Source organism: Prenolepis imparis, unplaced genomic scaffold (assembly GCF_030444845.1).
Source record: "Prenolepis imparis isolate NDT839.2.m4 unplaced genomic scaffold, iyPreImpa1.0 SCAF_10, whole genome shotgun sequence".
NCBI lineage: Eukaryota > Metazoa > Arthropoda > Insecta > Hymenoptera > Formicidae > Prenolepis > Prenolepis imparis.
Genome location: NW_028141168.1, coordinates 5,500,191 through 5,524,915, shown reverse-complemented (window position 1 = coordinate 5,524,915; position 24,725 = coordinate 5,500,191). Strand labels below are relative to the sequence as shown.

At 34.2% G+C, this 24,725-nt stretch overlaps 1 protein-coding gene across 1 annotated transcript in view; it reads left to right on the top strand.

Annotated features, from left to right (window-relative positions):
* The window catches only part of Su(var)3-3 (lysine-specific histone demethylase Su(var)3-3), a 154,046-nt gene that overhangs the window by 126,779 nt on the left and 2,542 nt on the right, over positions 1-24,725 (top strand). Inside the window, exons 11-12 of the mRNA XM_083048512.1 lie at positions 21,089-21,381; positions 22,908-23,120. Coding sequence (XP_082904638.1) covers positions 21,089-21,381; positions 22,908-23,120 — 506 coding nt within the window. The remainder of the gene's footprint in view (positions 1-21,088; positions 21,382-22,907; positions 23,121-24,725) is intronic.

Below are 24,725 nucleotides of genomic sequence, written 5' to 3'. Positions count from 1 at the left end.
TTCCTCTCTCTTTCTCCTTCACGATAGTGAGGCTGAAAAGAGCCTCCCCCCTCGTTTTTGTCATTAAAGAGACACGCGCACACAGTTGAAAAATTTGTGTTAAATTTAACAAATATTACATGTCCCAAACGGTCCACAGAAATTTTTGTGTTAATTTAACATAATACGGATATGTTAAATGGTGACACGAATATTGTGTTAATATTTTAACATAAAGTAAATGCAAACTTCAAGTAAACTTAAAATGGATTTTGTGTTAAATTAACATAGTTTTAATGTAAAAATTAACTAAAAAAATTGTTAATTTCCCCACTTATATTATAAAGTAAAATTAACATTTTTTCTGTAAATATTAACAGTTAAATCTTGTCACTAATAATGCGGAACATATTTATTGTGTAAAATTAAAAATAGATATACATTGTGTTATTTTTATACTTTTTTTTAGTTATTTTAATAATTTAACATTTGAATTCAATTAACATAACAGCAATATGTTAAATTAACACATGAATGTGTTAAATATTTAACACAAAAATTTTAACGGGAACCGTTTTTAAGAAGAAAACACAAATTTTCCAACTGTGCAAGTATCAAATCGGTGTTTTAAAAAAATGTCGCCGGCTATTGGAAGAGTCTTTCTCTTTTATTTATAATACATTGGCTTACATGTCAGCGTTAACCGCTTACCTTGGACAAATCACATTCCGCGCGCCGTGTAACAGTACTAGCGATCGTATTTCACTAGAATTGCTTAAGCCTCGCCTCTTGTTGTGTCAATTACGTCGATATAAGTATCGTTTTACTGTTAAAATTGCATTTGTTGAGATGAGAAAGTTTTATGTCGTGCTAAGAAAAAAAAAATAGCAGCGCAGAAAATCGATACGCAACGTGTCGACGGCATTATTAGTCGCCCACGGTTTCGTCAAACGCCACGAAATTAGTTGAACGCATCAAAACTTGGCGAAGGGCGTATATACAGGGTGTTTCCTAAATAAGTACGAAAAATTGAAAGAGATATTCCTTGGTTTATTTTATGAAGAAGAAAGGTCCTATGTATCCTAAACTGTTTTGTTGTCAAGATACAAAATACATGTCAAAGTTGTGAAAAAAAATATGAGAAATATGGGGGTTGGAGTGGGCCGACTTCGAATCTTCGAAATATCAAGCAGAATTAAGCAGATGATTTGTTGATACACACGATTATCAGTTTTTGTAGATTTTAATTTTAATTTTTTATCTTAACTAGAAAAAGGTTTATTGTTTCAAAAAACATAAGAGGTAATTTTAGAGTTTTAGTTCGAAATTTTGTAAAAATTATTGGAAATTCTTAATACCACAGCAAATTTGAATTTTTCTTTTATATTTTCAGTTTTCATTTTTTTCACAACTTTGACATTTGGTATTTTGAAAACGAAATAGTTTAAGAGATACGTTTATAGGATCTTTTCTTCATAAAATAAGCCAAGGAACATTCCCTAATTTTTTGTATTTACTTAAAAAACACTCTGTATATACAGTGTTTCAGACTTACCGGACCATTTAATGGCAGATACTTGGGATTATTTGGAAACACTTTTTCCTCAATGAAAATGTCGAGGCACCAATAATTTTCGAATTATATGCGATTGAAATAAAGAATTTTTCGCAAATTAAGCTTTGTGGAAATAAATGATTAACAAAACTACATTTTTCAGCTAATTTTAAATTGAATTTAATAGCATTTTAATTTAAGGCTTACAATTAGTTACAAAAGTGTGTAATGTCAAAAATTGCAAAAAATGATGACCTTCCTCGACATTTTTGTTGAGAAAAAATCGTCCCCAAATCACCTCAGGAATCTCCCATTAACCGATGGTCCGGTACGTCTGGGACACCCTGTACATACAATATATACATGTGTACCGTGCTTGTAATTAAACGTAAATTAAATGACGAAGTCACCGAACGAGGGTAGCCTCCTACCGAATTCCAACACGTAACGGAAAGTCGCAGACGCAGCAGCCGCGTGGCTCAAAGAGACGGAGATCGCATCATGTGACGCATGCCGATACGCGTTATCGGCACCGCTCTCCACCGCGTGTCGGGAAATGACGGTAATTTCGGCATTCCGCAGCCGCGCCCGCCAAGTTTCGCAAGTTTCGCCGGATGGTGACACGAGAAATTACAACGTTCTTCGTTCAGAGAGTTGCCGCAGAGGAAGAGGAGAAAAAGAGACAGAGAGAGAGAGAGAGAGAGAGAGAGGGGGGGGGGAGGGCTCCTGAAATTATCCGCGGATCTCCGTAATTAATTAAAGGAGCCGATAGAGCGATAAAAGAGAGCGACTACCGCGCTGTCAAGAGCTCTTCGGGGATGTACCGTTAATTTGCCGCGACGCGTTCGACGGAGTGTACGAAATTTACGGGCTACCCGTTCCTTCCTCCTTTTTCCTTTTCTCTTTTTCATCCTGTCATCGAGGAAGAATCGATTCGGGCTCTCGATGATAGCCCAAACGCGGCTCCGTCGTCAGCTATTTTGGTCCCCGAAAATCTGAGTCCTGAGAAAACCCTGTAGAAAATGAGGCGTACAAGTTTCCGGCATGTAGAGTGGACGGTGAATTATGGGGCGTCATTGTTCGACCGTGAAACAACAGCCCGCCTCATTACACGTGGGAATTATTAATGCCGGACCACCTCAATGTGACGCTGTCTCTCTCTCTCTCTCTCTCTCTCGCTCTCTCTCTCTCTCTCTCTCTCTAAGTGTGTATATCTGTATGTGTATACGAATCGCATGTGTCATCTTGTGACTTGGTCGCCTCCGCTTAATTTTACCTTCTTGCCCGATTACTTAACCCGCGCTTGTTCGTTCGTTCAAAGGACCTTCTCAGGAATAGTTCAGTGACCGAAGAAGGATTCGGTTGCGACGTTAAGAGATCCGGAAATTGCCGGATGATTATGTCACACGGGGCATCCGCGTCTAAGAATATGCGCTTGATCTAATAACTTTGCCGCTCTGATAACGGAAACGAGATAAAAATAAAATTATCCCATATATACCGTGTCCCATTTTAAAGGACCCACTCAAATATATCATTGTCAGAAACACTGCGTTAAATCGAAAAATGTTTCCTACAAAAGTTGTAGGGTTTCGAGGGGGACATAACATAGTAATATTCATTTGACCTTGGGCGGCGTCTCCAAGGTTAGTGAAGGTTAACCTTAAGTGAAGGTGAGAATGAATTTTGAAGAAAATAAAAAAATGCTTCAGATAAAAGTTGTTCAAATTAATTAGTAGAAAAAGATGTTATAATAAAAAATATGGGTTTCCATTTAAAAAATTTATTCTCACCTTTACTTGACCTTGGAGATGCCGCCCAAGGTCATATAAATATTACTATGTTATGTCCCCCTCGAAACCCTACAACTTTTGTAGGAAACATTTTTTGATTTAACGCAGTGTTTCTGAGATATTTGAGTGGGTCCTTTAAAATGGGACACCCGGTATATATGAAAATTTATTACATTTTTAGCTCATAATAATATATATGATAAAAAATCAATATATTATATGCTTAATTATTATGTATATAATAATAATAATAATATAGATTAGAATTGTAATGTACAGTGAATCTAAAAAATTAATCAATTATTTCGAAAATTCTAAATATTATTTAGAAACGTATTATTTTAGAAATCTATTTTCTAATATATTTATAGTATCAACTTATAACAGTGATACAAAAATTTGTTTTTGCATGCTTCCTCTTTTCTTTCTTTTTCTCGTTACATTAAAAAAGCTTTGAAAATATTCTTAAAACGTTTGATCAATTTTGTAAGCAACTCGTTATATGAAATTATATTTTAGTTTTACACAATTTTCTTAAATTTTTTATACAAAATACATTATATTGTTCTAAGGCACGGACTTTTAGATAATTGTAGAGCCCTATATATGAAAAAATTTATTACACTTTTAATTAATAATAATATAGATTTAGATCATTTTAATATAAAGTAATTCTTTCTTTAAAAGAAAAAAAATTAATGAACCGTTTCAAAAATTCCATAAATTATTTAGAAACGTATATTATTTTAGAAATCTATATATATTATATATTTATATGTTCTGATAATACTTACATATATAAAAATTATAAAAACTTATTCTTACATGCTTACTCTCTTTTTCTTTTTTTTTTGTTTTAAAAATTCCAAAATTAGAAACGTTTTATTTTAGAAAAATCTATTTTATATAATATATTTTATTAATATATTGTGTCAATATATTTTAATATATAATATATATGTAGTATATTCATAATATATTTTATAATATATTTTCGTATTCTACCTACATAAGAGTAAAAATCTGTTTTTACAGATTGCTTGCTCTCTTCTCTCTTCTTCTCGTTACATTAAAAACTTTGAAGAGATCCTTAAAATATTTGATTACTTTCATGAGCAACTACAGTTACAAAAGAACGCAAAAAAATTATATTTTAATTTTATAACAATTTTCATAAATATTATACAAGGGGCACGAACACTTATAGATAATTTTCGAAATAATTATATACATAAGTATGCAATGTATATTTCGATCCTCGTTTCGTAAGATGCGAGTATGAAGATCGCTCGCTTTAATTTAGCAACGTTAATGACGCCTTTCTAAAACGATGCAACACTGGAATCCGCTCGTGCGGATTTGCGCATTTCGTGAGAATTTCGCGCAGACCTTTTAAATACGCTGACACTAATTAATTCTCGAACGTGATAGGATCGTGCGCGCAACAAACAACAAACGCGGGAGAGAGTCGCCATTAGGCTGCCAGAAAAAATCGGCAGCCTCGTTAAGATAGCGACTTGTGGGGAGGAGAGGTATATCGTTATAAGACCGATCGAAGATAATCCGATATATATTAAGGATACACAGAGAGTATATATGTATATGGTCTCCTTTTTTTCATTCCGAAAAACGCGTTCGCCGTTATATGTGCCTATTACAGAACATAATCGACAGGTCTAACGGTGTCCATATTACGTTAAAGTTACGATGTGCTGTTGTAACACGCGCGCGCACGTTGTTGTAAATCGGTATTATAATGAATGCGTCCGCATTTTCGCATTAAATGGGAGCGAAATAGAAACAAGTTATGCGGGACGCGAAGCTATTTTCTCTCGAAAGCAGATTGCGTTATGGTACGTAATAATTTGACGCGCGTTGCGCGTCGGAATAGTAATATTGCACGAATTAATATACGAGCAAAAATAGCGTTCCTTTTTTATTTTTTATCGACGGTGGTAGAATTTGTACGCTGTACTACTCGTTTATAGCTCGGTTTTACATGGGAGCGCGCAATGGAAATTTTAAAGCCCGATCAAAGAAGAACGATTGTTCCGCATCTCGACGGTGAATTTTTTTTTTTTTTTTTTTTTTTTTTACGTGTACCTTTTCGATAAACTACTTCCGACGGGATCACGAATGCCTGGTTTCGTTCCGATCGAAACCTGGCACAATATACGTACGTAATAGTTTAACGAATAAAAGCATGCCTTTCATAGCATTTCTAGTATAAATGTAGCATAAAAAAGCGAGCGTCAATACTTTACGGTCAGGTAAGCACCGATTGATTTAAAAATCATAGTCGACAGAACACACATACACATACACATATATGAAATCTCGGACATTCAACTCGGAGCAATATCCCCTCAGGATCAATCGAAGTACGCAATCGAGTTTCCGTCGATAAAACCGAATGGTCCACCAAACGTCAAAAGTCACGTGGGAGGCTGCGAATCGTTTTGTCGATCAACGTCAAAAAAGGAATATAAATCTTTTTTTCCACTCCAGAAGGAATAGGATTAAAGGGAAGCAGCATATTACGTGTATTGTAATTTTTTAAATTATATTTAATATCATATATATTTTATATATTATATTTAATATTATATAGTATATTTAATATTATATTTGATATTATATAGTGTATTTAATATTATATTAAATTATATAATATATATTATATATTTAATATTATATTAAATTATATAATATATATTATATATTTAATATTATATAATATAATTTAAATTATATAATAATTATTATATATTTAATATTATATTAAATATATATTAAATATATATTATATTATATTAATTATATATTATATATTAAATATATATTATATTAAATATTAAATATATTATATATTAAATATATATTATATTAAATATATTTAATGTTATATAGTATATTTATAATATACTATATATAACTATAATAATATACTATAATATTCTACTATAATAATATATATATACTATATATACTACAGTATATTTATATGTTGTATATTAATATTGTATATTACACGTATATCGAGACATACCTGCGCGAGAAGAGATCCTATGGGGGAGCCGATCCCCCATCTTGCACAAGAGCGAGGGGGGGAGGGGGTTCGCGGAGTAATAAATTTCAAGCGAGTAAAAACGGCACGCGGTAGGTTACGAGAGATTGATGGAGCGACGCGCGAGAGGTGAGAGAGCGTAAAGTGGGCCTCTCAGCTGATCTCTCCCTCTCTCTCGCGCTCGCTCTGTCAGTGATCATCAAAGCAGAAAAAGTCGCCACCCGGAAAGTTTTCTCGGCCCCGGCTGTTTGCCCTCGATCGCGAAGTACGGCCGCTAACCGCCGTAATGACCGCCCCGTGCGTATATGTCTGGCCGGGTGAAAATAATTTTAACTCAATTACCTTGCGTGCCTCGTCCCTCGTATTAGTAGTCTTCATTGTCGACGACCTCCTCTCGCGGCCGACGACGGCCCGGGAACGCCCGCTCTTTCGTTACAGCCGGCCGATCTTCGTCGCGAAGACGTGGCTGGCGCCTTTTGATGTCTATGTGCGTAGCCCCTTCTTCGTACGATGCAATTTCGCCATTGTCTCGCGACTTAATCTCACACAGTTACGTTGATGTCGTTATTATTATTATCGTTATCTCCGTTATCCCCTCGATATACGGATAATTGAATCGATCCAAGCGGCTTCTCTCTCTCTGTGTGTAAAAAAATTCTGAATATATAAAGTCGCGCTATATCTTTATCTTGCCCAAATATGTGACGTATCTGGTTATGGGGTATAATATAGTGACTCGCGGGAAATTGATCTACTGTTTCAAATATCTCAAAAAATTGTTTAAAACTTTGTATCATATTTTATGTATACTCTTTTTTCTAGTAATAATTTATCGAAATTTATATATATATATTTTTTTATTTTCTCTTCTCTTCCTCTTCTTGTTCTATGAAAGATAAAATTTTGATGAAATTTTAAAAATATTTTATATCACTATTATTATATTTTGAAAAATTATTTAAAAGTTTATCATTTCGTATGTATTCTTTTTCTTCTATAATAAGAAGTTACCGAAATTTCTTTTATTTTCTCTTCTTTTTTCTTTTTGTTACACTAAAGATTTTAATAAAATTGAAATATTTTTAAAATATAATAATGATATATTATTATATTAAATAATATAATAATTTTTTAAATATTTGATAAATTCCGTAAATAACAATCACGTAGTGTTTGTTATATTTCAAAAAATTAATTAAAAGTTTATCATGTTATATTAGGTACTCTTTCTTCTCTAATAATAAGTTATCGAAATTTTTATATTTTTTCTGTTCCTTTTTTGTTATATTAAATACTTGGAAATTTTTTAAATATTTAAATGATAAATTCTGTAAATAACAATCGCAGTAGTTCCTTACTATATGCAAAGTTCTTTCGTGCCTGCTTGCTGGATTGCCTACCGTTAGGGAAAGCGATGTAACATTGTCGTTTGCTTCTCGTGAAATATGCAAAAATCTTGCGGAATTACAAATTAAAATTGTTCATTACGCGTTTCAATATATTCGCTTATATGACATAAATATTAATCCGTTATTTGCAAATATACCATATGATATAAACGTTACGTAATGAACGTCATCGATGCTAAATGGATAGACATGACTCGTGCGAGCAAATGGACGCATTTATCTCGTAAATGTTAATTGCTTTAATGCCTTCATTATTATATACAACGATTAATTATCGACTAGCTTGTTTCATTACGTTATCTCTCGTGTACGCGTCGCATCGCGAGAGATTTTTTTTTTTCAATCGTATATATCGAGAATCGAGAGGGATATAAAGAGAGACTCTCCTCTCTTTTAATCGCGACAATTCGTCCCTCGAACTCGAGACAATTCCGGAATAAAATTAAAAGAAAGAGAGAAGGAGTGAGAGTGAGAGATGAAAGATGCATGGTTATATTGACTTGTGAAGAGAGGATGAATAAGCGATCCCCGTAAAGTATATCGGGGCCCGATGACGATGCTTTACGATCGGAGATAAGGCGCAGAAGACTATACGCCAATTTCGCAGACCGCGTTTCCCTCCCCCCTCCCTAGCCCCCCTCCCCCCCGGGAATTAATCGCCCCTCGTTTAAACCTTCGGCACTCCTCGGCTGCCTCCATTTTTAAATCTCCTCACGGCATCATCCGTCGAGAGATGCGAGGGCATCTCTCTCCCTTTCGCCCCCCTCGCCCCCTCCCGCCCCCTTCCGCCCCCTTCTGCCCCCTTCTGCCCCCTTCTGCCCCCCTCGCAGGTTACGTGTATACACAGGCATATATATATCGGGGGTAACTACTCTAATTATCGAGGTCTCGCGTAAAACGAGTATGTAAACATAAATCGACAATCTTGTCGAGTCAACCGCGCGATCGTTCAACCGCACGGTCAGCCCATTTTTCTTCCGCTGCAGAAAAGAGAGAAGGAAAGAGAAAGAGAGACAGAGAGGGAGAAGAGGAGTCCTTGACGTCTTATTACGACGATTAAAATCCGCCGCGTGCTTTTTCCCCGTCTTTTCCTGTTCTCTAATTATTTTACCTCGATAATCCATCGACTATTCTCCCAGAGTCCCCCTCCGTTTGTAAATTAAAATCTCTCCTCGGGAGATTTCTTTTTTTTTTTTCTTTTACCGGACGAGCATCTCGTCGGAAACGTCCCTCACGTTTCTAATGGGATCGAATTATATCGCGCGCAATTATTCCGATGACGTAAAACGCTCTCTCGCGAAGATAAAAACAAGCGATTCGAGTTTAACGTCAGCAGCGTTTCGCGATTCGTCCTCTCTCATTACACGTAAACACTCGTCCCTTCTCTCTTTTTCGGTAAAACGTAATAATTTTCTCTCTCGTTGCTCTTCGTCACTCGCTCTCGTTACGTTTTATCCCCAGAAGCGCATTATGCGCGAAATGTAATGAACAAACAGACCGTCTTGGTCTACTTTATGCCCTCATTCGCGCGATATATTCTGTAACAACGTGAGTGCAGTGGAAATGTATTATTTATCGCATTTGTCTCGCTTTCGTCGAGATCTCCCTCTTCCTCTCTCTCTCTCTCTCTCTCTCTCTCTCTCTCTTTTGCTCATTTAATTCATTATACGATGTCATAATTCATAACGGTACATGTAACAGCTCATGGTGATCCAGTAAGAATCCAATTCGTCGTATTTCGCGCGATATTTCACGTTTCTCTCGTACTTGACGTGTCAAACATGCGTCTTTCTCTGTCTTTCTGTGAGACTCGTATAAAAATCTCGCCATCCCAAAACACAGCTCCACGAACAAAACACATATTTGCCCTCCCAGCGCCTTTTGATCCGCGGCAATGTAAATTTACCGAGAGAAAATAAATATGTACAAGCATGTATAAATATTACCGCCTATTCAAACTGTCAATGAGTTTAGATAATGCAAGCACAAGAGGCATGTACGTATTTATTGACACGTAACTGCTCGTCGCTGTAATGTTTTGTCTTCCGCGTTAAAGGAGAGAGAATTCAACTTATAATTTACCTGCAGAAAAAATTGATTAAATTCAAAAAGGGTATATTTTATTCGATATTACATCACGCGATTAAATTTTATATTTTTTCTTGTGTTTTTTTTTTATTTCTTATATATATTTAAATTACATATGACACTTGACAAATATTCAAAATTTAATATATAATTTTTGTTTCCTTTTTTTTTGCATTTTTAACAAATCGTAAAATTGCACTAGTTAATTGAAAAAATTGAATATATTCAAAAAGTTTATTTTATTTGTATTGTACATATATTTATTTATATTATATCTATTAGTATATTTTATTTGATATTATGATTAGATTTTTATTTATATTTTTTTATATTTTATGTATACATATTACATATGCCTTGTTACAAATATTCAATATTTAATATGTAATTTTTGTTTCCTTATTTTGTATTTTTTAACAACTTGAAAAACTGCACTAATTAATTGAAAGAAAATTGAATATTTTATTCGATATTATATTACGATTAGATTCTTATATTTTTTCTTACATCTTAATTTTTTTATGTATATATATATTTTTTGATCATATATTGCCTTGTTACAAATATTAAATTAATATAATTTTTGTTATAATATATAATTTTCAATTAATATATAATATATTTTTGTAATACCTAATATATAATTTTTGTACTTTTAACAAATTGTAAAATAGCCTTAGTTAATTGAACAAAATTGAATATATTCAAAAAGTATAATTTTATTTGATTTTATTATATCACGATTAGATTCTTATATTTTTTTATTTTTAATGTATATATTTAGATCATATACATCTTTACAAATTCAATATTTAATATATAATTTTTATTATACATTTTTTTTGTATTTTTAACAAATTATAAAACTAGTTAGTCAGTAAGATGTCAAATTAGTATATCACTGTATACTATATGAGACAAATTGGCATTCGCCTCAATTTCGAAGGGGAAATTCGCCGCCATTCGTGCCGGCCTTGCCGAAGTATCCCTTTGACACCTCGGGAGGTTTGCATAGTTCGCTCCTCCTCCCTTCGGTAGCCGTGACGCTGTCGTGGTATCCGATTATTTCATTTGTAATTATAACGATAATATACGGCACGCCTTTTTCAAAGAATCTTATGGAGCTGTGGACACACGTGAAGGGGGAAAAGGGGGGCAGACATGCGTGTGTGAAGGGAGCCGTCGATGGCGTCGACGACGACCGGAGAGGAGCGAAGGGTGTAAAACCGTATGACTGCGCACAGGAGGGGACCATCGCTTTTGGTGGGGAGAGGCGGGGGTTTCGGATGGGCAAACGGCATGGGCCGCGAAAAGGGGACCCGCGTAAATTGAAAGAAGGCACGGCCGCGTCTTGTTGTGTTTAAAAAGGCAATTTGCGGGCCTGAGATACGGCCTATATATTACGGTGCAACTTGCTACGCGATGGTGGGAGATAGCTCGCTCGATAGCGAGCTCCCCTTTTTCTCGCGGCGACGGCGAGGGGGACGAAGGGGGGAGGGGGGAGAGGAGGAAACAGGACTTTACCGTGGACCCCGCGATCGGGGGCCCACTTCTCTAACCGCACCGTTCCTTCTCTCGCGGGGCCGGGATCTCCTCTCCTTTTCCACGGGGCCCCGGGGGCCTCCTACCGCCCCCCACCATTTCGTGGGCCCAGGCAAATGCGTTTCTTGTGTAGCTCGCTGCTCGTTTGCGGACGGGACGATTTACTCTCGCGGTATAGTCGTATTCAAATATCTTCTTGAGCGAGACCCCGTGAAGCTCTCCGCTTCGTCCTTCCTTCTGTCCTTTTCGACCGCCTCGTTTCTTCCTTCTTCCCTCCTCTCCTCGCCCCTGTCCCCTCTCTTTCTCCTTCACAGATTTTTTTATCCTACTATACATTTCTAATCCACTTTCCTGGTCCTCGCAATTGCGCCACAGCACCCTAATCCTTTGTACCGCGATCTGTAATCGAGGAGCTACCGATATAGCGGTGAACGAACTCCGGGGAGAGAGTTCCGGGGTTTAATTTATCCGACCGCGACGGAACGTTTGATAATTATGAGCAGACGGTTCTCCCTGAGTTATGCTTTTACGCCGCGAAGAGGATGCAGTGATATGCCATGTGATATATGTTGACGTCGTCGATTAATCGCGCTGTAAGTTGCTATTAACGTCGATCTGGAAAGCGCGATGAAGTCGGACTGACAGGTAACATTTTACTTTAAAAAAAAAAAGTAGGATTATTTGACAGAAATTGTAAAGAAATTTCGTGAAAACTTCCAAGGTAAAAGTTTTAATTTTTTTAAAATTTATTATTTTGACATATTTTTTATCTGTCGTACTTTTCTGTTTTATAAACAAATATTTTCGATATACGTCTCATGTAAAACTTAATATAATTTCATTTATTCATTTCTTTTATGTATTACAACAGTTTGCTATATAAATGTTTAAATTATACATAAAATTTAAAAATTTAAAAATTTAATAAAATTTTAATAATTTAAAAATTTTAATAAATTTTACAATTTTTATAACTATAAATTTTAATAAGAAACATATTTTACTGATGTAAATAAATATACAAAACTGTGCTTTTTCATAGCTATAAATTATAAATGGATAGGAAAAAATGGGGAATCGAAGGATTCGGATAATTTCGATACACCTTGTTTAAATTTACCTTGTTTGTGATTCATGGAGGATACATGCGAACGCATCGATTACTCCCTAACCGGTCGACGTTTCGTCAACAATGTATTAATAAGCAACTCGCTATTACGATAATTATATGTCACGATGCGCCGGCGAAAAAAAAACAAGAGAAGAGCCTTTCCTCTTTCCGTATTATCCGATAATTCGGTAAGTTGTGAGGTGCAACAACTACAAAGTATTCGGCACGCACACAACATGCATATGCATATTCGGGTTGCACCGAATACCGGGGATATCGTTAGGCTGCGGCGTAATTCAGACTTATTAATATCTCTTAAATTGAACGGGGTTGCTTAATTTTAGCGATATCTTATAACGATTTACGCTTGGTCCGCTTGGCGCGTATTTATCACAGAGATGGGGGGGCCACGCCCATTTTATCGCTTGGTTATCTGGCAGGAAAGTAGCTTCCGTATTTCGCCAGGATCGTAGCTTCATCGTCAGTAGTTCCACGAAAATTCGATTAAATACAAAGTAGCCTTAAAAAGCGTTTGCGCTCACTACCAATTATGGGAGTATGGCGCAAAGTGTCGGTGTAGAGCATCTCCCGGCATCTCTCTTCTCTCGAAAACCGGTTTGAGAGCTGATAATTTCGCTACTTTCGCGGCGGTCAAACGCGAATCAGTTTTCGCGATAATTATCGCCTACGAAAGGGAGAAAGTTTGTTCGTTCTTCCCGCGGGAATTATTCAAATTGAGCAAAGAAGGATATAAAAAGCTGAAGATGTAAATAAAAAATTAATTAATTGAGGAATGCATTGAAAATTATATAAACTTAAATTGCAATGAAAGGAGATTTTGAAAAAACGCGAACAAGCGGTTTTGCTATAAATGCGACTTGTGTTTTTTTTTGGACGATTCTCATTTATATATATTAATTATACAATGTGTCTACTCCCTGGAAAAACCGGGGTTTTTCAGGAATTTTTCTTTACTTTGAAAAATTCTTTGGGAATTTTTATGGAATTTTATTGAGACTCGGAGAAATTTTTCAAAAATTGTATCTTTGATAATTTTACTCTTATATTAATAGTTTTTTATAAATGCTATTTAACTATTATTTTATTTTTTAGAATAGAAAAAATATATTTATTATTGAACTACAAACAGCGGTGTACAGTTTTTAAAGGACTTAAGACTAGTTTTCTTGAAAGTCTTGTATTAAATATTTTGAATAGTACTTAAAAAACATATGTTTAACATATCTTTGCAATATTTAAGTTTTTATTAAAATCTCACATAATTTTATTGATAATCTCTTTTTAATATTAATGTAAATTTCATAGAAAATTATTCAATTTTTAATCATATTTAAATAAAAAATTAGTACTCCTTAAAACATTTATAATAAATTATTTTGTTTGATATTTTTGCATATATTTTTAGCGTTTAGATATAATGATATATTCGCACGTTGTTATTGTTCAAATTAATTTTACGATTACTAAGTCACTATTAAATGCTAGAAAAATTGTATTCTTAGTAACTTTCTCTGCAATCGTATGAATAAAAAACCATAAAGAGCTCATCCAATAAAGAAATTTATTTTAAAAAGCTGCATCCATAATTTTTTTATTTTACCTAGAATTTTAAACGAAAATATCTGGAAGATCAGGGAATTCTCAGGAAATATTTTTACAAGATTTGAGACATCCTGTTATAATTTTTTGAAAATATTTATTATATAGGAAGGATGGTGAAAAAAAACTTCGATAATAATTATGTGTCTTACGGTCGAAAAATCGCAAAGATTGATATTATCTCGCGTAAAGAAGAGTCGACATCTGCACAGCTGTACGATGTGTACGCAGCTTATATGGAATCGCTACCGTTCATAAGAACGAAAAAAGAATTACATCTGTACGAGGTATACAAGCTCATTTGCACAGAATGTACGACAATCGTAATAAATTCGCGTCTCCCGATATTGATCTCCTTATGTTACTTAGTAGCGCGATCTAGGAATGTTACATCCCCAGGCGTTTACTTCTCCGGCGAGTATCATAAATATCGCGCAGCCATTCCAATTAACTTTATCTCTATCTGTACAAATTACACAGAACGTCGTCGCTAAATTCGCGAATGGACGGAGAGATGCGAGTTGCAGATACGAGATGTATCTCCGCGATGCGACGTAATCAAATTTTTAAGAGTTTATTTTTCTTGTACGATTTTGCGAGGGAATATATGTTGAGTTTTTTTAGACGTCTAAATTTCGGAGGACAATAGAAAGTATATTTGGGGAGATAAATCGAGATAAATCAAATAAAAAATATTAATTAAATTTTATATTTGGAAAAGAAGGTAAGATAAAATCGCACTGTTATATTATTTACATTATGTAATATTTTTACTCTTAAAATCTCGCGATTTTCGTGCAAAAGTTATGCAAAAATTCAGAATTTGCTAATATTCATATCATAGCACATTTGACCGACATTATTTGGTAAGGCAACTTTGCACTGATTTCCTCCACCTTCCCCTCCGTGCCACATATTACATCGTCACGACGTTTAATTAATGTTGGCATAACGGCTAGGAGGTAGGGGGAGAGAAATACACCGTGAAGATCCCTGTATAAGCATAGAGAATGGCTGCGCGATTTATATATTCACCCTACTAATGGTTTGTATACACGCCGCGGTATTTATACTACTTTTTTGCATACATTTGCATAATTATCGGTTATTGTTAGATTTACGTTTTATTATTCACACACACGTAATAAAATTATAAATATTATTCTTAATATATATAGCTTGCGTAAAACGATTAAAATTTTTTTTTTCACCGAACTGATGTTGAAAGACATATTTATATAAATCAAAATTATTTTATGTTTTTTAAGTCATGTAATATTTACGAAAATTAATAGGGAATTATATCCTTGTTGAAATGGAATTTACAAAATTACTGAATCCTTGCACAAACTATTTTGCAAAATTTTCGCATTAATTTTGCAATTTACCTTCACATCTTGTCATAAATTTCAATAAAACAATATACAACGCTTTTAGTCATAGATTATTATTACCGGTAGAAACATGTATCGATGAAATGATAGCAAGAATTATTGCACGTCGAATCACGATAGTAGAGGTAGGATGCAATTGGCTGCATTGAAAAAAAAAAAAATACAATTACAGCATTATAATAAGGTGATGTATGGGCGAGATGCACGAATAAGCTAAAGGGGGGATGAAAACACCCCCTCTCTCTCTCTCTCTCTCTTTCTCTTTCTCTCTTCGCGTTACCGAAGTTTCCAATCTATAAGGTATCAACAGTTGCCTAGCTGGCACGTTGTATACCTTCGGGACTTGCGATTTAGTATGTTGATATAACGGATGGGTGAGCAAGAAAAGCTCGGGCGGGCACCTTCCCTCCTTCCACGGTGAGGCGTGAGATTGAAAGGGAATAAAAAAGAAGTTCTCCCGCGCGAGACTTGTATCGAATTTCACACTACGTACTTTCCGGCCATTTATAGACCTGCGTCTATATACATAGTCATTATGTACATTCAAATGGCGAAAACTTTTTCGCCACTTCGGGAAAAGAGTTTCGAGAGTCTCGAGAGAGACGTAAATTCAATCCGATGTATCAATTATGTGACCTCTTAGAAACATAGATTTGACTGATGCAACTAAGAAAAGCTCTCAACATATATGTAAAAATAAATTAAATTTTTTATGGATAAATTTAATTCGACGAATCTTTCGAGCGATCTTGGAAAAAGCTCTTTAAGCAATCGAATTTTGAAATGAAATAATGTGTAATAGTAATAATAACATTCTTAATACAAATTAAAAGAAAGCTGTCTCTAAATGTATAAAATGTTATACTTTTCTTAATTTAAATTTAATTTGATGTCAAGGAAAAAATATTCGATGCAATCAAATTTTAAAATAAAATTATATGCAGCTAAATAAAAAAAATAATAAGAAAGTCGCATAAACGTGTAAAATGTAAAAAATATTACATTCTTTTCTCTCTAATTTAACCAAATTTTGAAATAAAATTGTATGCAGCTAAGTAAAAAAAAAATAAATAAATAAAGATAAATATCATAATCGCATAAACGTACAAAATATATATATATAAAAAAATATATTTTTCCCTCTAATTTAATTTAAAGAATACACAGAGATATTTTTTCCAACGATCAATCAATATTTTGGCAAAACTTGTGTCCCAGTAATTATCGATAAGATGATGTTCAGGAACAAAAAATAAAATAATATACATTTAAATGCAACTAATTGTAAGAGAAGCTCTCTAAACATATATATACGTATACAAAAATAAATAAATTATTTTTGCATATAAATTTAATCCGCTGAATATCTCGAGCGATCTTGGAAAAAGCATTCGAGCAATCAAATTTCGAAATTAAATAATATTGTAGTATAATAGTGATATAGTAGCATTAATAAAAATCAAAAGATATGTTACACTTTTCTTACTATAAATTTAATTCGATGTCAAGAGAAAAATATTTTATACAATTTTAAAATAAAATTGTACGCAGCTAAATAAAAAAAAAAAAAAACAAGAAAGTTACATAAACGTGTAAAATATATAAAAAAATTATTACACTTTTTTCCTCCGATTCATTAGTTTCAAGGATACGCAGAAATGTTTCTTTCCAACGATCGATCTCTCGGCAAAACTTGTGTCCCAGTAATCGTCGGCGGGGGGATGATCTTGTCAGGAACGAAACGCGGAGGAGAGAGGCGTCGAACTTCCGAAACCTCTCGCGGGCGCGGAAGCGACCCGAGAGAAGAACGAGAGAAGAACGACTCTTCGTCCTCGGCGTTCCGCCGTATACCTTCGGGAGTCGCGATTCGGAATGTTGATATAACGGATGGGTGAACAAGAAAAGCATCGCGCGCGGCGAGTTCTCTTTCTCTCTCTCTTTGTCGTCCCTTCTCTCGCGAAGGGCCTGCCTGCGCGGCTCCTCTCTCTCTCTCTCTCTCTCTCTCTCTCTCTCTCTCTCTCTCTCGTATCCGGTAAAAAAGCATCGGCGCCGGTACATTGAACCCGGCAAGAGAGAGTTCCGCCACACGTTTGCGAGGCCGTTTCAGTATTTGACTGTTCCCCGAGTGCAGTCCCTCTTTCTCTCTCTCTTTTCTCAGTTCGACTCCCGTCGAGACGACAGAACGCCATAAGCAACCAATTTAAATGTAAATTGAAAACCACCGTGGGAGGGGGAGGAGGGGGCAGAGGGGGGCGGGTGGAGCATACAAATTGTTCGACTCGCCGTCAAAAAATACTGCGAGCAAAGATCAAACGGAAGACAAGAAGACGCGCGCGGAAGAGGGTGGCATATATGGGGCCGATGGTCGTGATAGAACGAGAAAAGGTGCCCCCGAGAGAAGGGCATCTCCCCCCCCCTCCTTCCCCGTTCCGGGATCTGTCCCCTCTTTACTCTTTACTTGCCGTTAGACCTTCCAGGGTGAGAGGAAGCCGACATGTTTGTTTCACCCTAAGGCGAATCCCCCCCCTTCACCCCCTGGCTACTATGCGCTAGACTGCTGCCCCCTTCTAAATATTTGCCTTTCTTTCCCCGACGAAAGTCGCCCGCGTCCTTCCGTGAGGCTCTGCTCGGCCAAAACGATAGTCATCGGGTTTCGTCGGAGAGAAAAATTTACGGAGGTACATTCAAAGAGAGAGAGAGATGGTTTCTCGTTCTCTTCCTTCCCCCTTCTCTTTTTTCTCTCTTTTTTCTGGAGGAGATCCCACGCCGTCGTAGAATTTCTTCGCATACTCGACGTACGATCGGAAGAAGCGAGATTAATGGATCAGTTTATATCCTTCCCTTATTAACGATTTCGGATCTGCGTGGATACGTCTTTCCTCTCGCGTGGAATTAATTTCCCATTCTCCTAAGTTAGGTTGAGAGAGAGAGAGAGAGAGCAGCGACTTACCATAATTTTCATGGATTCGGATCGCTTCACGACCGACTGTTGAATATTCCCTCGTTTATTATAAACGGTTTTTGAAATCAACGTCAAGACGTAGGAAGATACGTCGAGCGAGATAGTCGAATACTAATTAACCGAATCCAAATTGCGTTCCTTAAAAAAAGGAACGTTATATAGCATAATATTTGTTTCCCCTCTTATTCTAATTTTCGCAACATCGTGCATTTTTTTTCTGTTGAAGAAGAAAACTTTATTTTTATTATATTTTTGTACTTTACACACTCTGTTCCACCTTTTTTATGCATATCATAATATTTCTACAGAAAAATAGTTTTTTTAAATTATAATAGCTTTTTTCTTAAATTAATTCATATGTAAAATATTAAAGAAGAATAATATACATATATATGAAATGTTAAGTTTTTTTTTATTTATTTATGCATATTGCATAACTTTTTTACAATTCAAATCTTTTATATTCAAAAAATGAAAAAAAAAGCAATTGTTGCATGTATATTTTATTAAACTCACATTTTTTGTAGAAGAAAATAGTATCTATGTCGATATACAGGATTATTCAAACTGATTCATCCGATTTTAAATGACTATTTTCGAAGTTTACAAATACATAGTGATTAGATACATTTTAATCAAAAGAAAAACTGTTCAAGTTTTATCATTCATCTTATAGTCGGAGTATATTATATACATATACAGGGTTATTCATTTCATATATATAATTAATTATTAATATATAATTAATTATTAATATATAAATATATAGGTACATATTAAATATATATTAAAATGCTCAAGACAGGTTATTAAAATATATATGTATATAGGTATATATATGTGTAATATATATATTATATAATATATATTATATATATTTATGGCCATATATATATGTATGATTTCCATGATTGCGCGGAATTTGTGGGAAATATTTTCCTTTCAATCGCTATCAACATCATACACGCGCGTTAATCCGCGCACGATGAACGATGAACGAAGGATTGATGCGGGAACGATGTAGCGACTAATTCATCGGTTTGTCATTAGCTGTCGCGTGCAGATGTGCGCGGCATTTTGGGAACATTTCCGGTTACGTTTACAATACCCGGCGTCGGCGTCGCATAAATTTTTAAACCACGACCGACGCCGGTGTGTGTCGTGCCCCGATATGTATGTATGTACGTGTCATGATTTATCGATCCCCCGACCGGTTAACATCGACAGCCCCAGCCCCGGGGGCTGATGCAGCAGCGGCAGCCCAAACCCGAAACGATAGAACGCGGATAGATCGCATTAGCTGCCGGCCAAGGTTGCGGCAACATTTCGCCGATTGTATCTCGCGGACACGTTCGACACGTTACGCGTAATCAATATGTACATACACCAGCGGTCCCTCGAAGGGACCGGTCGAAATATCCGCGATAATGCATGTACGCGTGTCCCCCCGAAACGCCGCTAATTTAAATTATTGTGCTTTCAGCCTGACATAGCGCACGCGTAAATTTAAATCTCGGAAACAGGATGCAACGCTGATAGAGAGAGAGAGAGAGAGATAGATAGATAGAGAGAGGGGGAGAGGAGAGTGCCTGTTAGCACCGTGGTAGCCATCAACATAATTAACCATCTAAGTGGAGACGCCTGTGTATCATTATTAGTACACGCCTCGATGTTACGAGAAAATCGGATGGGAGGGAAGGATATAGAGGTGCTTACGAGAATTTAGGTGTGTCCTGATTTAAGCGCGAGCGTAACGCGAAATATCCAATTAAGTCATAATGGGGCTCCCTATTGCAGCCCATATAACATCGCCCAACTGTGTGGGATACCTAGGTTCGCCGGAGAGAGAATGTGTATCTTTTGAGGAGGGGGTTTCTGATTCGATCCGCTTTTCTGAACGTGAAAGCTACCGCGAGGGAGGTAGGATTCAGCTTATTGTCCCCCTACATCTACGAAATCAAAGGAACCTATAGAACGAAACTCTCTCTCTTTACGCGACGACCCAGTTCGTTAAACGCGCGATATGTACGTGACTATCCCTCCGAATGACATTATTCTCTCGCCACCCCTCGGGGGTGTAGGAGGTTCCTTCCCCTTCGGTGTGAAATAAGTTTCTCTCGCGGTGGATAGGAGAGAAGATATACATCAGGGTGTCCCAGACCTACCGTATAACCGGTTAATGGCAGATTCCTGGGGATTATTTGGAGACGATTTTTCCTCAGCGAAAATGTCGAGGGAGACTATCATCATTTTTTGCACTATTCCCAATTTCTGCCATCGTGTATCTTTGTAACTAAGCCTTACATTTAAATTCTATTAATCTACTTGAAATTAACTGAAGAATGTGATTTTGTTAATATCTTATTTCCACAAAGCTTAGTTTGCGAAAAACCTTTTATTTTCAATCTCTTATAACTTGAATATTATTGGTGCCTCGACATTTTTGCTGAGGAAAAATCGTCTCCAAATGATCGAAGGAATCTGTCATTAATTCTGGGACACCCTGTATATCGCGATAAATCCGAATACTGATTCGCTACATCTCTCGTTCTTCCTCTTTCTTTACAGTTCGCAACGGTTATTCTTGCGTACCTGTTGCTCTCTCGGAAGGGCTCGATATTCGATTGAACACGGCCGTCAAAGCGGTGCGATATGGACCGAACGGGGTGGAGGTCTGGGCCGCACCCTCCCGCAGTCCGCACACAAATCACACCGTTTATAAGGCGGACGCCGTACTGGTTACGTTACCCCTTGGCGTCCTCAAGACGTCCGCGCCGCCTTCCGGGGTCAGCTTCACCCCGCCGCTTCCGGAGTGGAAGTCGCAGGCGATTCAACGACTCGGCTTTGGCAATTTAAATAAGGTAAGCGTCGATCCGATGTATTCGTGTCTTGTATGTATCTTGGACGAGTCGCTGTTTCACCCCTAAAGCAATCTGATTTATATCGCTGTAATAATTAATGTGTACTCTTTTAATGAGTGGGGGGGATCGCATTAAAGGTATCAGTGCCGGATGCCTTTAGCGTAATTCGTTGAATTAAAAAAATATTATAAGACGCACACATAAATAAATGAGCAAAATTTTATATATATGTATACAGGGTGTTAAAAAATTAAACCGATAAACTTTGAAGGGAAAAAGAAATACTAATTTTCTCTACGACATTTAGTTTGAATGCTACATGGTATGAGATATAAGTTTGTGATTTTTGAGTTTGTTTTATAATGGAATATTTACTGTAAAGAGAGTGCTGAATTACTTATGTATTTGTTCCGTGTTTTATTCAAGCTTAAAATACAATTTAATTTTTTCATTTATATGTTTATTTATGTTTAGTTATGTTTATTTGTTAATGACACACAAACTCCTATTTCATACTATGTAGTATTAAAATTAAACGTAAAGAAAAGTAGTATTAACAAAAAATATTTATTTTGATGTCTTCTATTTACCTTCTAATTTTTTAGTACCTTGTATATATATGTACATATATACACATCAGTCTTCGCCAAAAATATAAAGCTTCCATTCTTAATTACAATAACAATTAAACAAAATAGAGTTGTGAAATAAAAATAATTGCAGAAAATTTAACGTTTATTTTAAGAAATTCAATATTGCCAATATTTTTTTATTTTACAACTCTATTTTGTTATTTTAATTGTTTTGCTATTTTTAATTGTTATTGCAATTAATTAAGAAGGGATGATTTATTTTACTTTTAGCGAACGCTATATACATATATAGGCTAGACATATATGTATAATGCAATTTTTTTTGTTTTACGAAATACACAAAAGAATATATATATTATAATAGTTATATTTGATTATAATTGTTATTATAAAAAAAGTATATATATATGTCTTGATGAGATTAATTACTAATGTTAGGATTAAAATTTGACTAAATATAAAATTTTACGCCGTCGAAATAATAAAATAGAATTTTATTAAATATTCAAAATATAATAAAGTATTAAATACATATACATATAAAGTTTAAAAAACTATAAGTTTGATTACTTAACTAAATATATAAATTATACATATATATATATATATATATATACATATAATAATTTTAAAAAATTATATGTATATACATATCTTGATAAATTAAGATGAATTACTTAGGATTATATATATAAAGCTTAATTAAAGTTTGACATTTTCTCGAATATAATAAAATAAAATAAAATTTTATTAAATATTTAAAATATAATAAAATATTAAATACATATATATATATACAATTAAAAAAAATAAGTTTGATTACTTACTAGATATATAAATTAAGATTGAATTTGTTTCTGCAAATTTTTTTATCTCGAAATTTTTCCGCGTGTCTCGGTTTAACCTTTTATAATTTTCTCTTCAATTTCTCAGGTGGTATTATGCTTCGAGCGCATTTTCTGGGATCCAACGGCCAATTTGTTCGGCCACGTGGGAAGTACCACCGCGTCGCGCGGCGAACTCTTCTTGTTCTGGAACTTATACAAGGCGCCTGTCCTGCTGGCCCTCGTCGCCGGTGAAGCGGCTTGCGTAATGGAAAATGTCAGTGACGATGTTATCGTTGGCCGTTGCATCGCCGTACTGAAAGTAAGTGGATGAAATTTCTAGTTGGCGCGCGCGAAAGGTGAAGGGTAACATCTCTCGGACCCCAGCGGTCTTATTCAGCTTAAGCTTATTCAGCTTATCGAAATCGCCTCACCGATATTAATCTTTTCACGATTTTCAATTTTTTTTAAATAAAAATTTTTATTTTTTTTCAGTCATTTTTATCCTATCACCTCTTGAAGTTTGAAGATTTTATTTTATATTTAAATTGAGCAATCGTAAACAAATTTTTTTTTTTAATTTAATTTTATATTTAAATTCAATTATATATGTCAAAGTTTTTAAAAAATGTATCAACTTTCATGAAAATATATTAAAATTTTAATTTGTGTATTATATTAAATAAGCTATTTTATTTTATATTCTAATTCAGCGATTAAAGAGAGAGAGTACTGTGTTTGTAGTGTGTTTCATAAAATTTAATATAAATAATAGATTTAATAAAAATTATTCTAATAATAAATAAAATGTTTATGATTTATATTCATATAAAGTCTTTATAACAAATTATATTTATTCATATTTGCTAAAGTTTAACTGAAGGTAATTGATAATTTTAAATCTAACACTTTTCATACATCTTTCTCGAATTTTTTTTAATTTGACTGTCAAATTTGCGATATATTCTTTTTTATAAGAATTATGATTTTTTCGTCTTTTTCCTCTGATGCACATTTTATATACCATCTAATAAATCATTTTTATTTTACGAGGAAGAACGAAAGAAAGAAATTGTCTTTGTATTCTCGTAAAGTATTTTTAATAAAAATATATCAATTTTCATGAAAAATATATTAAAATTTTAATTTGTCTATTATATTAAATCAACTATTTTATTTTATATTTAAATTTAGCGATCATACAGAGAGAAAAATAAAGGTAACAGTGTGCTTCATAAAATTTAATATAAATAATAGATTTAATAAAAGTAATTTTAAATTTACGCGATAGGTATTTATATTTATATAAAATCTTCATAACAAGTTATATTTTCAATTTTTGTCGAACTTTAATTAACTGAAGGTAATCGATAATTTTTAAATCTAACATTTTTCATGCATCTTTCTTGAGTTTTTTTTAATTTGGCTGTCAAATATTATGATATATCTATTTTTATAAGAGTTATGATTTTTTCGACTTTCTTTTTTTTCCATACACATTTTATACCAAAACCTAACAAATCCTCTTTATTTTACGAAAATATAAAAAAAACCGAAAGGGATAGTTTTTATGTTTTTGCAGGATATTTTTGAGACCAAAAATGTATCAATTTTTATGAAAATATATTAAAATTTTAATTTGTGTATTATATTAAATCAGCTTTTATTTTATATTCAAATTCAACGATTAGAGAAAGAAATCCTTAAGATAGTATGCTTAATAAAATTTAGCAAATAATCCTAAATACAATTTACGATATTTTTATTCATATAAAATTTAAATAACAAGTTATATTTATTTTTTTTGTTGAATTTTACGAATTTACTGAAGGTAATTCGATCATTTTTAAATCTAATATTTTTCATACATCTTTTTTGAGTTATTTTTCTTTAATTTGGCTGTCAAATATTGCGATACATCCATTTG